We start from the raw sequence: 17,532 nt of genomic DNA on the forward strand, positions 1-17,532 counted from the left end.
AGGCCATGTGTATGCTTTACTCCTGGCTTGTGCTGGGGTGGTCAGGTCTTTCTTGCCACTGCTGCTGTGGCCTGTTACAGTGCTGCACATTCCACACGGGTATGTTTCACTCTGCCTTGCCCTTTGCAATGGACTTAATGGATTAACTCCTGATCTTTGCAGTAGATGACATCTACTGCTCTTCCCTCATCTAACCAACCAGTTATGCCCTCATACAAAGCTATGAGGTCGGGCAAACAGGATTTCCCCTTAGTGACTCCCCCTGATAATGATCTTTTCCTTCATATGTGTAGTGATAACATTCAAGATGAGTTATTCCGTCACCTTTCCAGGGCTGGAGTTGAGGCTCATCAGCCTGTAGTTTCCCAGGTTGTCCTCCTTCAGGGGCCTCAAGCCTCAGTTGCCCGGCAACCATTGCCATGAGGCGCTGCAGTGGCTGTGACATCAGAGGTCATGTCAGCGAGAGGCGGCTATAAAAGGGGCCCCGTAGGCAGCACGGGTCCAGTACGTACTGGGACAGCGGTGAGTGTGCAGGGAGCAGGAAGAGGGGAACTGGGGCAGGAACGTGGGCCTCAGGGGTGGGCTCAGGTGCGTCACCCAGGGCTCAGTCGCTGGCAGGGCTGGTGCAGGCCTTGTGCCTCCCCCCTGCCTCAGCCTCTCTCCAACCTGACCCCTCTCCCAGCCCTGTTTTCCCCACTGCCAGCTCCCTCCTTCCCACCCCTCTAAATCTATTCTATCCCCCCTCCTGCAGGCCATGGAGCTCATATGTTTCTTTGTTGTGTCATTCCTTATCATGGCACCACAGCCGGTCAGCGATGCACTGGATGAAGTCACGCGCCAGCGCCTGAAGCAGATTGAGTTGCAGCTGAGCCTGGAGACCACTCAGCTGATGGAGCAGCTGGAGCAGACACACCAGGGGCAGTATGGCTTTGCCTGGGGAGCCATGCTTCTTCATGGCTTGCAGCACTGGCAATTCTGGGTCGCTGCTACAGTCCTGGTTCTGCTCTTGGGGCTCCTCTGGTGGCTCAGGAAAAGGAGCCGTGAGCCAGACCACAGCAGTGGAGAGGAGAGCTCCAGCAGCAACAATGAGCAGGCGAAAGTGGAAAATGAAGGATATGACTTTGTAGGGTTTTTAGACAAACACATACAGTGGCAAGTTCAGAACCTGGCTTCACAGAGTGAGATGGCAAAGAAGCTGATGGACAGATTTGTCTTAATCAGCCAAAAAATCTTGGCAGAAAGTTTCTCCCTGGTGCTGCAGCCAGCCATCGGGGTGGGCAGCAGCTTTGAAGGCTGGAATCCTTGTGAGAAGGACATCACACACCGCATGCTTGTGCCCCTGAAGGCCCCCCAAGGGTACTCCTTCCACCTGGAGCCTGACACTGCACAGGAGCTGCCGGGAAGGGGCTTTCGCATCCGTGTGCAGCCGGAGTGCACCTGCAGTGGAGAGGAGCCGACAGGAGACGTGCTCTGCTTCCTCCATCACCCCGAGCAAGAATGGAGGAGTGATGAGGTCACCAACTTCTTTGACCACCTCTGCACTGACCACTACCTGGATGTGGAGAAAACTGCCTGCTGGTTCTGTCACTTGATGGTATCAGCCTGGAGCTTCTTTCTTCTGTCACGTTCACAACCCCTTGTGATGCTGCCCTCTAGGCGCTCCTGCAAATTTGAGGTGAGAAACTGCAGACAGAAAATCCTCACCTTTGAGTTGATCTTTGGGGTGCAGCAAGGTGACTCAGACATCTTTGTGACCAGCGAGACCTCACCTGACGCTGTTTTCACCCCAAGCACGATGTGGTTTGAGAGCTGTGCTGTGGCAGAGGTGAAGTTCTTCAGGTATGTGGCCTGGAAGCCTGGCAGCTACCACCTCCATTGCCTGCATCTCTGCACCCGCATCCTGCTGGGATACAGCTTTTCCACGTATATCATGAAGACAGTAGTGATGCACCTCATGGCCAGCACACCCCAGTCAGGCTGGCGCAGGAGGCATTTCCTGATGCGCCTGGGGGAAATCATGCGGTACCTGGGCCACTGCGTGGAGGAGAGGTGCCTCAACCACTTCTTCTTTGGGAATGAGAATGTGCCAGAGGAGATTGTCTTGCCACCAGGCTTCCGAGAGGCTGAACCACTCAACCTCTTCCAGCACCTGGTGGAGGATACGGCTGCCCATGCCAAGGCTCTGCGTGACTTTGATAAGCTGAAAGATAAGCTTGCAAGACTGCTGATCTACGGAAAGCGATAGAAGTCTCCAGGCAGAGCTCTGTTGGTGAGGCTCACAGCTGACGGCAGATGGACACCTCATGTAGGAGGAAAAATGGAGCCCATTGCCTCTGGGAGCTTGACCATGTACATAGTTAGTTGTTTGAAGACACAGTTGAATAAATGTCTGTTTGAACAAACACTGAGGCTGTGAGTGCATCCCTTTGTGGGGAAGGCAGACACAGGCTGCTGAATGCTGGGCTGCCCAGATGCAGGGAGCATTTGGCAGAACAGCTGAGGCAGTGGTCTCTGATTTCACTGATGTCCCTATGTTGGGGCAATTGGAATCATTTGTCACCCTCCACAGATGAATACTTTGTCAAGATAAGGACAGGGAGATAACTCAGCAATTGTCATCATAGACAAAACAGACCAAACTGCTGCAGAAATGCTTGGATTTGTTAACTGTCAAAATTGAGTAAGGAAATGAGAAATAAAACTGAATCTTAAAATGCTTCCCCCCACACCTCTTTTCTTCCTGAGTTTCTACCTCCTCCCCAAGAGCAGCAGAGTGGGATTGGGAATGAGGGCTACAGCCAGTTTATCACGGATGGTCTCTGTTGCTGTTTTCTCTCAGGGGAAGACTCCTCACACTGTCCTTAGTACAGTGTAGGGTCCCTCCCACATGAAATAGTCCTCCATGAACTTTTCCAACATACATCCTTCCCATGGGCCACAGTTTTCATGAACTGTCCCAGCGTGGGTTTCATCCAGAGGAAAACAACCCTTCAGGAACAGACCGCTCCAGCGTGGTTTCCCCATGGGGTCACAAGCCTTGACCGCAAACCCAGTCCAGCGTGGGCTCCACTCACCACAGGTTCCCATGTCCTGCCAGGAACTTCCTTCCCAGGTAGTCACAGCCTCTCTGGGACATCCACCTGCTCTGGTGTGGGATTCTCCATGGGCTACAGGTGAATCTCTGCTCCACTGTGGACTCCCAGGGGCTGCAGAGGCACAGCTGTTTCACCATGGTTTTCACCACAGGTTGCAGGGGAATCTCTCCTCTAGTGCCTGGGCACCTCCTTCCACTCCATCTCCCCTGACCTTGGTATCTGCAGAGGTGGTGTTCTGACATTCTCACCCCTTTTTCTCCTGTGGCTTACCACCTACACAGCAACTGCTTCCCCTTCTCAAATATGTTAATCACGTATTTGAGGAGGAGTTACCTCCAGCACTCAGCCTTGGTTAGCAGCGGCTCCATCTGACAGTTGTCTGGCACTGGCCCTGTCAGATGTGCAGGTATTGGGAAAGCAGGACAGGCTGTGGTGATCAGCTGCAAGGCAAGGCCACAGAAGTGGACTGATCAGCCCCCTGTTTACGTGTGACCTGCTCCTTTCAACCCCTTTTCTCTCTGTTTTCCCACCTCTGTTCCTCCAGAAACCACCTGATCTCACCCTTTGCCTTGGTTTGGTCCTTTCCTACACATCCCATGGCAAGATCCGCGAGGCAGCAGCAGCCATCCTGAGTTGCCACGGCCATGCTGGGGAGCTCTCCCCTTGCCCTCCTCGGTGAATCTTTCACACAGACCTGTTGGAACTGTTTTTCATTCATCTTTTCAGTGATTTCTCAGGAAACACAGCAATTCCCCTCCTACACCTGGCAATTCTGTCTTTGTTAAGAAAGCACTGAAAGCCATTCAGAGCTCCAGACCAGCCCCGGGACATTTCCCAGTGCACATATTCAAGCAGGAGCTATCTGAAAGGGAAGGATCCTGTTCTAACACTCTTCACCTCTGGGTGTCTGGCTGGGCAATGAGACATAGAAAGTCGTCTCTCATTTGAAGAGCAGACAAATCCCTCATTTGTGCCACTTAGAGGAGGGTAAAGCAGGGAGTGTCAGGACTCAGCACACTTTGGCTTGCAGACAGAGTCAGGCCCCATTAGGATTGGTCTGATATTCTGATTGTTGTGATCCTGTTCCCTTTGCTTCTCTGGAGCAGGAGTTGTGTCCTGCTTTGTCCAGGACAGCTCCATCTCCAGGGTGGGACAGAGCAGAGTCTGCAGAAGTGCCCTTTGCAACAGGACTGTCCTGCTTGACTTACGGCCCAGATGCTTGTTGAGGAGTTACTTGTGTGTGAAGTCATCTTCAAGGCAGCACAAGGGAAAACACAGGGCAGAGAGGAAAAAGACTAATGGGCACTGCAGCTCTCCTGACTCCACTAAGGCACAGAGAGAGGAGCCCTTTCCACGTCGTGTGCCAAGATTCCTCCAATTTTCAGTGATAAAAGTGAGTTCTATCCCAAAAAAGAGCACCCCTGACACAGAAAAGCTGACTCCTCAGCAGCACGGGAGCAGAGCTCCTGCCCCTCACAGCCAACACACAGCACAGCAGAGAAATGCATTTCATGGGGAGGGTAATTACCTGAAGAATGGAGTGGCTTTGCTCAGAGGAGTCTGTCTTCCTTTTTCTCTGCACTTTGCTGTTTTTAAAAGGCTCTCCTTCAAAGGAACAGCAAATGCCCAACAGCAGCTGCAGCAGCCAGTTCCTGCTCCTGCCCTTGGCAGACACGGGGGCAGCTGCAGCCCCCAAGCTGCAGCCCCCAAGCTACACTCTAGACTCCTGGCCTGCCATGGGAAGCAACTCAGCTGCCAGAAGCCTCCTGAGCTGCATTGACCCAACTCACTCACAGACACTTTTCAGCCCCAATTGATCCAACATCCTTCCCAGTCAAGATGCTGAGAAGCATCCCCTATCTGCTGCTTCAAGCCCAAAGGGATCCTGCAAAAGGGGCTGGTTCAGCTCCAGCAGCCAAAGCTGCTCAAATGCATTCCCAGCCCTACAACAGAGGCTGCACGTGGCCAGGCCCAGGCCACTTGCCACATCCCTCTGCTGGAACAGCCCTGAGCAGAACATTTTGGTAAAAGCCGTGGCCTAGCCAAGCCACTGAATCCATTTCTAGTCTAATTAAAGCCCCCAAGCTACGCTCTAGACTCTGAACAAAAAGGCTCCTCTTACCTTTGATGTGACAGACTTTGTAGTCATCGACATCAGGGAGCGCTGAGAGAGAAATTTTGGCCCCAGACTCTCTCCTCAAGCGGTTAATAAATTGTCCTTGCTTGCCAATCAGACGTGTAACTATCACCTTGATGAAAGACAAGAAAGCAAGAGTCAAGGGGAGAAATGTAGATCAAACACCACTGTGCCCTGGGGCTTCTTTTGCCCATCTTCCTGGTTCCCGCAGCTGATTTGGAGGTTGGGTTTGGACAGGCAGCGGGAGCGTGACCCTCCTGCACAGGGGAAAGCACCACAATTCATCCCCTGCTCTTAGGAGCTGTGAGCCCTGAAAGCCTTCTGAAGGCTTTCAGAGCGTCACCCTGACAGATCAGGGTGGAAGGTGCTGGAGAAAGACTCCAGCAACCACCAGCCCTGGGTGTCTCCCTAACATGCCTCTTCTTTCCATCTCTGCACCTCTTCTTCCTTCCTATTGGGTCCCCACGGCAGCTGAAAGTGTCTCCGTAGGGCAGGGCAGGAAGCACGAGCAGGACAGCGGCTGCTTACCTTTGGCACCTCTATTGCCCAGACAACCACTTTGGATTTTCCCCTTTGGCCGCGCTTCTTTCGGGTCACTGTCTGCCACTCGGGACCGTCTGTGTCCTCATTCTCTACTCTCAGGGACTGTGAACCCTCAAAGCCTTCTGAAGGCTTTCAAAGCATCATCCTGACAGATCAGGGTGGGAAGTGATGGAGAAAAAGGACTCCAGCAACCATTCCAGGGTGTAGCCCTAATGCTGAAACCCTCGTTGGCTGATTCTGTATCTCCCTGGGGTGGCCCTGAGATGGAAGAAGCAGGAGATGGCTGTGTAGGGCAGGGCAGGAGGCACGAGCAGGACAGTGGCTGCTTACCTTGGGCACCTCTATTTCCCACACAAGGACATTAGACTGCTTGGATTTTTTCTTTCGGTGATGGTTCTGGCAACTCACTGTCTGGCCCTCGGCAGGATGGAGGACCGTCTGTGTCCTCCAAGTCCATGTTAGTTGCACTTGAACCTGACAGAAAGGCACCATGTCAGCATTCAGACAGCCCACGCAACGCAGCTCCCACACACCAGCCCAGGAGAAGAGATCCTTTTGTAGTGAGATGCCACTGAGCACTTGCTACGCATTCTGTTGGGATGCTCCTGCATCAGGTTCCCCAGGATGTCAGAAAGGGTCAAGTCCCATCACACAGAGCCCACTGAAAGCTTCCCTTGACGACTTGGGACCACCCAGCCCAGCTCTGGGAATGCCACCACAGGAGGCCCGAGTTCAGCAGCAGCCCTTCACACACAGTGAGCCCTTCCCCAGCACAAACCATCTAGGATCTTGAAGCCAAAAGCCAGAGACCAATGGGGCCGAGCGGCCCACACCTGCCGTGTCATCCACTTGGCTGCCCGCCGGCACCCAGCCGCCAGCATCCCTCCTGGCAGCCGTGTGCTGAGCGGCGGGGAAGGGGCTGCGTGTGCCACAGCCGGCAACGGCCCCGCTCGCAGCCCGGGGCTCTGCCTGCGGGGATGGCGGCAGCGCAGCAGCGCTCTGGGCACGGCTCGGCTCCGGCGGGGTCCCACACACGCTGCTGGCGCTGCCGGCGCTGCTGATGGCCACGGGGCTGGGTTGGCACCTCAGCCTCAGCCCTGCCTGGGACACTGTGCTGTCAGGAAGCAGGAGGACAGAACAGCCAGCAGGGACGGCGGCTGCTGCTTTGGGGCAGGATTCCTCCTCTATCCCTCATTCCTCCTGCGCTTCCTCAGCGCCTGTGGCCGCTTCCCCGTGAGCGCTCTGGGCACTGCTCAGCTCCTGCCCGGCTCCCCTCCTACCTATGAGAGCTCTTGTCTTGCCTGCAATTGCTTCAGAAAGCCAGCACCAGTTTGCCTTTACCTGGTAGCAAAAGCAATAGACTTGCCAGGTATTGGCTCAGGGCCACTCACACTGTTCCTCCCCTTTGCCACCAAAGGTCAACACCAAAGGATGCAGCTCTAGGCTTGGCCACCATCAGGGTGACTGTTACACTGATGATGGCAGACTCACAGCCAGAAGCTGCCATAGCTGCTGGATCACCAAAAACATACTCACAGGGCTGAGGTTGGGCACTGAATCCAAAGAGAACACAGGGCCCTGGTATTCCTGGGGAATTCTGGGGAACAGTCTGGCATGGCCAGACTAGAGCAACACCAAATAAAGTGTAGCAAACAGTTCAGTGCTTTCTTGTGCCAAGGACAGTGAAGCCAGTACAGACCTTCTGGGGACTTTTAGGGCATTGGAAGGCTTTGACCCCACACCTGGCAGTGTTAACGTGCCCTTTGCAGAAACTGATTAGGAAGAAGGTTGTTGGGCAGGGGACCAAACAGCAACAAGAAGCCTTTGAGGCCTCCCAAAACGCTCTGATTGAAGATGCACAATTGCCCCCTGCTAGGTGAGGACATCCCCTGCAATGAGAAGGAACAGTTGTAGATGATACAGTTTCCTGAGACCCCTGGCATATGACCGGGCCACAGCATCAGACAGAAGCCAGAGTTTTTGGGTCCGAGGCATTACAAGGCTCCTGCTTCAGTGGCAGAAGTGCAACACACACAGCAGCTGGACAAAGGCAATGGAGAGCAGCTGCATGGACTCTGTTACTGGAGTTCTATGATGGCAAACGGGCATCTGGTCAGTGCGCTGAGCTGACTGTAACATCTCTGTCCTCACACAGGTCTCTCTCTCTCTCTCGTGAGGAGGAGGCCTTTGCTGTCACCTCAGCATCGGGGGGGCTCCCTGGGGTCGTGCTGCTGAGAAAACCCTCTTGGGGGGGGTCAGCTTGTCCCTCTGGGTTTGGGGGATGGGATCCCAGGGATGCTGCAGGACCCACTGTAGCCCACAGCCAGGGCCAAATCTGGCAAACCCAGCAGCACCGGCAAACCCCAAACGGTGTCCTGGTTCCCCTCCATCTAAGGACTTTAACAGACACCAGTGAGGATGGCTGAGGAGGCTGAGAGCAGCCATGAGACCCACAGGCAGACCATTTGCTCTCACCCCTCTATGCAAGTCCGGCATGGCCATGGAGGGGGCTGAGTGTCCAGCCAGGGCTGGGCTGGTGAGATGGCCCTTAGCTGCAGGGCACAGGGAGGGGAGCCAGGCCGTGCTGCACAGACACCAGGAGGCAAAGGGGCCTTTGCTTTTGTTTTCTCTTGGCAATTGCTTGTAATTCTTTGTCACTAACTTCCCATGGCAGAGGTTCCATTGCACACGTAACACTGCAGTTGTGCAGCACCAGCACAGAGGCCCCAGAGCTGCAAAACATAACAGGAGCCTCTGGTCAATCTTACACAGTCCAACGGGGCAAAGAAACACTGCTATAACTGCAGCTGCTCCTCACTGCTGCCTGATGACTGCTGCTGAGACCCTGCAGTGAAGGAGAGGGGCAGAGCTCAGCTTTGCTGCAGAGTCCTGCTGCTCCAGGCACTTTTCCCATCAGAGCCTGCAGCAGCTGCTGGACACAACTAACGAAACCAGCAGCTTCTGGATGGGGAACTGGCAGGGCTCAAACCTGCCCACTGCTGCTGCTGCCGGGGTTGGTGCCACTGAAAGGGCCCTGAAGGTGGGATAAAAATGGCCCCATGTCAGAGCAGCGCAGCAGCGCTTGTTCCTGAGCCCATCTGTGTCAGGATGCAGTTGCAAAAGTGCTGAGACGAGGTGTAGATGCACGACAGGCCACAGCACTCAACCGTGGGCTGCCGCTGTCAGCAGCAAGTCATGAGTGTCCTGCTCGAGGAGGGGGGATTTTGGGGTCCCCTCCGTACCTTGGAGGTGGAAGGTGAAGACGTTGCTGCTGAGGAGGCGCCGGCACATCGTGTTGACACAGGCTGGCACCGCCTGAACGGCCAAACCCAACAGCCCATGGAAACGGGCGGCAGCAAAGGCGAAACCCTGCAGCTCCAGGGCCTCGGCCAACGACTGCTCCAGCACCAAGATGTTCAACTCCTGGGGGGAAATTGAGGGCAGGGGGCACCCTAAAACCCCCACAAGACACTCCAAAACACTCCCCAAGACTCATCAGGGTCTCAAAACAACTCAAAAGGCCCCAAACCCCCACTCAAAGCTGAGCGTTTGCTCTGGCACCGACACGTTTAACACCAGGGGAGGGGCTCAGGGTGAGAAGGGGACCCAAAACCCACCAAGACTCCTCAATATCCCCAAACACCCCAAAATGCCTCCTTCCCCCAGTCATTTTTTTCTGGCTTATGAAGCCCCAGAAGTCCCTCCCCACGCCACAAAATGCTTGTGGCAAAATCCTCCTCCATGTTCCTCCCCTGCTGTGCCCCCTCCCCACCATCAGCGTGTCCTGGCTGAGGAAGCCCCTCACGCTGCCGCTGCTGCAGCCGATGCTCAAGGTGCTGCCGTTGGGCTGCTGGGTGCGGGGCAGCCCCGGCCGATAGCAGGACAGCAACCCTGGGCTTGGGGGGGTCCTACATTAAGGGGGGTCTTGGCCACCCAGCCGCCCCCTCCCCACGCCAGACCTGCCCCCTCCCATGTGCAAGGCGGCGTGTCCGAGTGGCAGCAGCGCTCTGAGAGCACTCAGAGCTCGGAAAGGCTGGGGAGTGCCCAGGGACATGGTCCCATAGTGCTGAGACTGGGGGGGCAGAGAGTGTGTGTGGGGGTCACACAGGGGACCCCTCCCCACAGAAACCAGCCCGGGAGCTCCCAGTGCCTCCCAGAAGATCCTAGTTGACCCCTCAGGAGTCGCTTGTGCCTCTCAGGAGTCCCCACAAGGCTCTAATAGTTCCCCAGTAGCTCCCAGTTTTCCCCCAGAAACTCCCAGTGCTCCCCAGTATTTACCAGCTCACTTCCAGTAGCCGCCAGTTTCCCCCAGTTCACCTCTCAGTAGCCCCTTGTCCCTCCCAGTAGCCTCCGGAAGCCCCAGATAGGCCCCAGTAACACCCAGGACTTCCCAGTGCCTCCCAGTAGCCTCCAGTTCATCCCTTAGTAGCCCCAAATAGCTCCCCAGTAAATCTGTTCACCTCCAGTAACACCCAGTACTTCCCAGTAGCCTCCAGCACAGCCCAGTGACTCCCAGTTCACCCATTAGTAGCCCCTTGTGCCTCCCAAAGAGCCCCCCCAGTAACTCCCAGTCACCCCCACCAACACCCAGTTCCTCCCAGTAGCCCACAGAGCCTCCCGATAGCCCCAAACCGCTCGAGGGAGGGTCTCTGGGGGTCTCTGGTGCTGGCTGAGGCGCAGTCCTTAGCTCAGTGTGCCCATCCACAGCTCAGGGCCTTGTGTCACAGTCACGAAGCTTCTCCTGCTGTTCCAGCGGCGCTTCCCCTGTGTCAGCGTGTGCCCGGCACCCCGTGTCACGTCCCTGCCCACCACGCAGCACACGCCGGCCCCAGCCTCTCGCCCCCTGCCCTGCAGGGAGCCCTCTGCACTGAGAAGGGCCCCTGAGCTCAGCCTTCTCCTCTGCAGGGCCGCAGCCTTCGCTGCCCACAGCCATGTGCCGGCCCCTCAGCACTCACCCCTGGGGGCCTGTGTCCAGCAGCTCCCGTCTCTCTCGCTCTGCCTCTGCCTGTGGCTCAGGGGCTTTGCAGAGCCCGCCCTGAGGCTCCGCCGCCTCTGATTGGCTGCAGACCTGTCACCGCCTTGCGCTGGGCCCGCCCTCCCTGAGGCGCCGCGGCCTCTGATTGGCTGCGCTCACACGTCCATCAGGGCTGTGCCCGCCTGCTGCGCTGCCATTGGCTGTGCGGGGCTCTGGCTCCCCTCTGGGCAGCCGTTGTCGGGCTCTGAGGGCTCCTGTGGCCGCAGCAGGCGGGTGGGACCCTCAGCATGGGGCTGCTGGGCCTCAAGCGCAGGCTGTGTGCAGGGGCACGAGGGGCTGGGTGCTGCCCGTGACGCTTTGGGCCCTGAGAATGGCAGCAGGAAGGCCGCTCTCCCATCATCCCCGGCAGGTGCCCCGTGCCGGTCCTGCCATCCCTGACACGGCTCTGGAGCTGAGGCCAGGGGCTCCCAGTGTGACCTGGGCGCGGGTTTGCGATGCGGACCCTGAGGAAGCTGCTGTACTACCTGGCTTATGAGGCCGAGGTGCGTGAATTCGAGCGCAAGCACGGCTGGGAAGCACTGCTCCACCCTGAGACCCGGCACAGCGCCATGGGGCTGCTGGCCAGGTGAGAGCCCCCTTCTCTCTGCTCCCTCCAACATTTGTCCTCTGCAAACAGGACACCCTCGCAAATGCCCTTGGTGCTGGGTGAGAGGGGCTTGTCACCAAGGGCTCGCCCGGCAGATTGGAGAAGCCTGGCAGAGGTGGGTGCCCAGGAGCAGACACCCCCCAAAGCACCAGCGTCCCCTCCCGTGGGCCTGGGCTGAGGGCTCAGGATGGGGCGTCCGTCCCAGGGCCAGGCAGGATGCAGCGAGGGCCAGAGACAGAGCCGGGGAGACGACTGGCCCGTGGGCAGCAAAAGAGTGTCGTCAGGAGGCTTTGGGGCAGGAAGGGTGCTTTTTGCTGGTCTTGGGCACTACCTTTCTCCTGAGAAGTCCAGCCCTCAGCTAGTCAGTCCAGGGCCTGGCCCACCTTGCTTGGGGTTATCGGTGCCCTTTTTCCCCCCACCCCCTGCCAGAGAGATGTGTGGTGCCGCGAGGGGCTCATGTTAGAAACTGATTCACTGCCTGGTGAATCTGCTGAGCAGGGAGCAGCCTTGCTGGGAGGTCCCTGCCACGGCGTTCCAGGTCGAGGTGAGCCTGGTTGCTGGGAGGAGATAGGGGGGGAGAGCAGTCACTGGGGCAGAGGGTGAGTACTCGGTGTGTTTCAGCTCCTGGCCTGCCCTGACATGAGCCCTGTGGTGAACGCGCCCTGCAGCTGGAACCGAGGTACCTGGGGAGCGAGAGCAGCGTGATGCGGTGCCTGGTGCTCAGAGCCGTCATCGCCCTCTGCCACGAACCCGCGATGGTGAGCAGGGGGCAGCCGGCCGGAGCCGTGCTGGGGGCCTGGAGCTGGGTGAGGGGAGCTGGGGGACACACAGCTGGGGCTTGGCTGTGCCTTGGGAGCTCTGGCAGCTGCTCCAGGCCTGTTGTAACGGTGCAAGCAATATTCATCCCAAGATGTAGAGAAGCTAGGTAATGCACGTGCAGAGACATACACGGGCAATGTAATGCCACCAACAGTGTTGACTCAAACCCACCCTTCCTTTGCTAGCTACTTCCTTAGATGCTGCTTTCACCCCTGTGATCACCCAGGGCCCAATTGATTACCTTGCAGCAGCTGTTTCTGATAATTGGAAGTAGCTTGCCAGCTGCATTAACTTGTCCCTACCATCTTTATTCAAGCTGGCTGGTCCATGTCACATTTGTGCCTACAAACCCGCTGCTGAGCTGCTGTTCCCACCACGCTAAAGAAAGAGAACGTGATTTCTATTTGCTGGTGAAAGCAACACAGGGAATGGGTTTGTCTGTGTTGGGTTCCCTTGGTCAAATCCCTTCCTTCGGACGCCTTCGTTTCCCTCAGTCATGTGTGTGACTGATCCCAGCAGCCCAGTGACTCTCCTGTGTGGGGTGTGGAATCCAGCTGTGCATTTGCGGAAGGGAGATGGGGGACACATGCCCTTGTAAACACGGTCATAAGAGGCATCAGGAGTTGATTTTCAGAAGTGATCTTTACAACTTTCCTGTTGTTCCTTTTTGGATCTTTTTCTCATCATCACTGTTCACGTGTATTCGACATGGCATTTGCAGTGCTGCGTCTCTTCCTAACCTTGGGGAATTTCAGCCAGCTCTGTTGGGAGTGTTTTGTTTGTTTTCCATTGACCTTGTGCAGGAAATCTCAGGTGATTTTTTTTTTTCATATTACCATCTATAATTACATTTCCAACTTCTACAACAAATTAGTAGCTTCTACTCACTGTAGCAGCCATTCTGGCTCTTTTCTATGGCTCAGGAAAGGAGAGGTGAGTTACCACAATTAAAACAGTCAGAAGTGCTTGATGTATTCATAGGATGGACTTCCTGGGGTGTTTGCACAGCCTGTTTGAGTTTCTCTCTGACTGGGACGTATAGTCTTGGAGAAAGGAGCATGGCTCAGAAATGTGTTTCCACCTGAACTCACTTGGATCATCGGTGCTGCAGAGCCCAGGTTGTGGTTTTTGGGTCAGTCCAGTTCCTGTGTGTGTGAGCCAACATCCAGACTTGACAAGGTAGTAGTGGTGAGGCACAGTGCAGCTGGAGCTCTTAGCCAGGCTGGTAATTCATCTGCAGAGCCAAGTCTAAACTACCAAGGTGTAATACAGAGCACTGTGTGGAGAACTACTGCAAATGCCTTCCAAAGCCCATGACTGAGCGGCAGTCTGAAGTACTTTTGGGTTACTGTTTGTGTGTTGGCAGTCTCCAGCTGTCGTTTTGTGATTGCCTCTTCTCTCCATTTCTCTACAAAGAGGGTGTTTCTGCTGAGAGTGCCGCGGTGGTGAAGCACTCCGGGCCTGGCAAAGATCTAGCTCAATGCCGTCATGACATTCAGCTCAAAGTCAGCAGCAGCCTTGCTGTTTTCTGTCTAGTGCATCTAAATCCCCTGGCATGTCTTGTGTCAGCTTGTTGTATGAAGGTGAATTTAAAACAGGGGCGCTATTTTCTTTACTTTTCCCACTACTGGGTGTTTAGTCAGTGTGTGTAAACCATTAGAATGAAATGCAGGGCTTCAGGAGCAGGGATTTGACCCATGGTGGAAATGAGTTTCTGGAGAGCTTTTCCTAAGGATTTCAAAGACATGATTTTCCTCTCAGAGACAGAGGTGTCACAGATGCATTACCAGCCGTTGTCCTCAAGATGCACTTGTGATCCTTGTAATGTGGTCTGCTGTCCTCAGCAAGACACCTGCTTGCTCTTGGTTTCCCTTCTTCAGTTGGTAATGCACAAGACAGTAATCTCCTGTTCTGAGGGACCTTTCCTGTGCAACTGCAGTGCTTTGGTATCTGTGAAATGAGCTCATAGTTCTAGTCCAGTTCAATTCTCCTCAGTACCTGTTTGTATGACAACAACCTGTTCTATTGCAGGTGTGGTTTAGGGTGCACCCCTCGAAGTGGGATTGCAGTCAGTTACTCTTGCCACACGTGGGTGTGTGAGGCTTTTGGGTCTGTTGCAGTTTTGTTCTCTTTCTATTCTAGTGAGTGCTTTGGGGGCGGCGGGTGCGGGGCCTCAGGGCCCTGCTCTTTGGGGCTCATCTCTTGGGACAAATGAAGGTTTTGCTGCTTGTGTTTGATTCCCAGACCTGAAGATGTCTTGCAGCCTGCAGCTCGTGTGTTGAGATGAGGAGTGCACGATGTTAGATGTAACATGGGGCTGTCCTGTCTGTAGCGGGGTTCTCTGAAGGGCTCTGACACTCCACATTCAGACACTTGCTCACAAACTGACTGATAGTTTTTTCTGTGCTGACTTTGCTTTCAGAATACACCAATGAGAATGCCTTGATCCCTAAGAACTCATCGGTTATAGACAGAAGAATCCCACCTGCAGGAGTTAAAGCCACCAGCCAAACGTCTGCTCTGTGAATATCCAAGAAACATCACGTTCTTTGGGAGGGGTTTCAGTATGTTCACCTTTCTTCCTGGCTGTTGGTTTGCAGAGGCATTCAGATTCTGTCTGTCTCCTTCCAGCTGCTGTTAGCTTTTCTTACCATGGAGTAGATGTTAATGGAGCTGACCCACAGCAGAGTTACACTTTTAGGCCTGCCGGGACGTAGGGTGCAAACCACGGCAATGGGAAGCTTTCAGATGATGCGCTTGGGCTTGTTCTTGCTGGTTTTCAAGACAGCAGCCTGATGAGTTCTTCTGGTTTTTCTTTACAGGGCTCCTGAGTCACAGGACTTTGGGCTGAAAGCCTTTCAGCTACACTCATTGTACCACGAGAGAGCAGTGTCTGTGCACAGAGAGATTTCCACAGTCACTGGACTCTGAGAACACAGCATTTTGATGTTCAGGCTTTAGAGTCTAGCTGCAAGTGCTTCATTTGAAGTTCTGATCCCTTGTGATGCTGTTCCCAGAATGAAAAGGAGCACTGGAATTCCCAGGAGTTTCATGGTGGAGGTGGATGATCCCAACACGAAGGGCGCGATGCTGACGAGCGACGGGAAATACGCCATCGCAGCCAGTAACGCGTAAGTGGGGAGCTAATTGGACTGGCCAGAGAGTGAGCGAGAGGAACCATGTGTGTGTGTGAGAGAGAGACGGGCCAGCATCTGTCCTTCTGAGGGAGGCAGCAGTGTCAATGTATCTCAACCTTCCCATCTGTCGTGTGTTCCAATATGAAGACAGTGCAGTGCTGCTGTTGGTGCCCCTGGAAGTTGCTTCATCTTGTAGCGTGCCAAGAACCTGCATTTCTGACCAAGAGTTCAGTGCTGTTCCTGGGGAGTCTTTCTCTTGGAAAGCTCCTTTTGCCTCTGGTTGAAGTTTCAAAGGCTTCTTGTCAACTTTCACCACTGGCTGCTGGCTGGAGATTTCCTCTGCCTTTGATCAGATGGCACGTGTGAAACAGGCTGAAGTTGTGCTGTTGCTCTGAACTGAGCAGGTGCTGCTGTGTGCTGACAAGAGTGGCTGTTTGAGAAAGGGATTGGGAGCACTTGTGGTTTTCTGTCATAGGGCTCCTTTTGCAGAAGCTGTTACAAAGACTTCCTCCTTCTCTGAAATGTGATGACTCGGAGACTAAACTCCTTGTGAGCCTGCATTTTGCACTGACCCTCTTCCAGAGCAGAGGTGGGATTCATTCCATGCATTTCCAGCTGTCAGAAAGGGATTTGACTAGTCTGAGAGGATGACTTTTCCTTTCCCAGTCTTTAATGTTTCTCTTTCCCCACCCTCCCTCCCCCCAGGGCAGCTTAGGCTTGGAAGAAGAAGGAAAAGCCTCCCTTCTTGCCACAGGAGCCATCCTCCTCCTCCTCCTCTTCAGATGTTCCTGTTCCTGAGGAGCTGTTATGTCCCCTGTGTAAAGAGTTAATGATGGACGCAGCTGTTATTCCCTGCTGTCAAAATGGTGACTGTGACGACTGTAAGTGTTACTGCCATGTTTGTTAACTCCAAACATCACATCTGATCTTGTGAAAGCCGAAATAGATGACACAGCGACTCTGTTACCTGTTCTACTGAAAACTGAAGTACCCTCAGAACAGCAAAGGGCTCTTCTCGTGCTAAAGACAGAAACAAAAGGCAGCCAGCTCTTTTTTTCCCTCGGAACGTCTCTGCTTCAATGATCTCTACAGGCAGAAGGTGAAGTATGAGAAGAGAGCGTAATGGTGCAGGTGAATTCCAGATTGGATATGGAAGGCATTTAGGCTGCCCACAGCCCTTTTGTCTCCCACAAAACTGTACAGCCAGCTCTGGTGACTTACTGGGGTCTGCCACAGACAGACAGGCAGGCATTTAAGCCACATGCTTTTGTAATTGATTGTCATTGACTTGAACCCTAAACGTTTCCTTAGTTTGGCTCAGAGCTATTCTGATGGTTCTAATTCATCACAGGTATTAGAACAGCACTGCTGGAACCTGAGGAACATCAGTGCCCAACGTGTCATCAGACAGACATTTCTCCTGACTCTTAGGAGGCCAACAAGTCCTGCGCAAGGTAGCCCCATGGCTTGGGTGGAGAGGGTTTGTGAGGAAAGTCTGTTTGCAACCAATTGGAAGGGAAGGAAATGTTCACTGAGGTCTCCTTAGGCAAGGCTCAATGGGCTGAGGCCCAACTGGCTTCTCCAGGCCATGATCTGTGGTTAGAGGAGCTGACAGCTCCTTACAGACAATGTGGCCAGTTCAGGTCACGCTTGTTCCACACAACTGCCTCCCTTTCCGATGGGCTGTTAATGCTCAAGTGCTTTGAATGCAGCTGCTCTGGGTGACCAGTCATTCTTACCAGCCTTTAGTGGGATGTGCTCATGTATCTGTCTCTGGGTTGATTTTAGGATTGACAGCCCTTACAGGGATAGCCATCATTTCCCTCTGTGGAGGTTTTTGTTCCCGACTCTCCTCAAGTTTCATGGTGCCTTTTTCTAACGGTGTTTCTGCCTCCAGATTGTGAACAACTTGAGGAATGACACTGGCTGCAGTCAGCAGATCCAGCAGCAGCCTCAGCAGCAGCTGCCGCCGCCTCCACCTCCAGCCACACTCCTCAGACAAGTGAGAACACACAACCTGCAACCTCTTCTCCAGCCAACCATTTCCAGCCAGCAGGATCCACCCATCATCCCACCAGCTTCTCCAGCTTCTTGGCCTGCTGCTGCTTTGCCATTGTTGGGCCCTGGTGCAGCATCTGTGGCAGCCGGGCTGCCAGGGAACCTGTCGCCTGCTTTGGCAG

The 17,532-nt window shown here is 54.6% G+C and overlaps 1 protein-coding gene and 1 pseudogene across 1 annotated transcript; both read left to right on the forward strand.

The window, feature by feature from the left end:
* Nucleotides 1-793: 793 nt before the first annotated feature.
* Nucleotides 794-2,245, forward strand: LOC104551733 (inositol 1,4,5-trisphosphate receptor-interacting protein-like 1). The gene has a single exon (XM_062019977.1). The coding sequence runs from the start codon at nt 794-796 to the stop codon at nt 2,243-2,245; it is 1,452 nt and encodes a 483-aa protein (XP_061875961.1).
* An 8,999-nt stretch (nt 2,246-11,244) lies between these two features.
* On the forward strand, nt 11,245-17,256 carry LOC133629331 (E3 ubiquitin-protein ligase RBBP6-like; annotated as a pseudogene).
* The last annotated feature ends 276 nt before the right edge of the window (nt 17,257-17,532 follow it).

This window comes from Colius striatus, unplaced genomic scaffold, assembly GCF_028858725.1.
Source record: "Colius striatus isolate bColStr4 unplaced genomic scaffold, bColStr4.1.hap1 scaffold_38, whole genome shotgun sequence".
Lineage (NCBI taxonomy): Eukaryota > Metazoa > Chordata > Aves > Coliiformes > Coliidae > Colius > Colius striatus.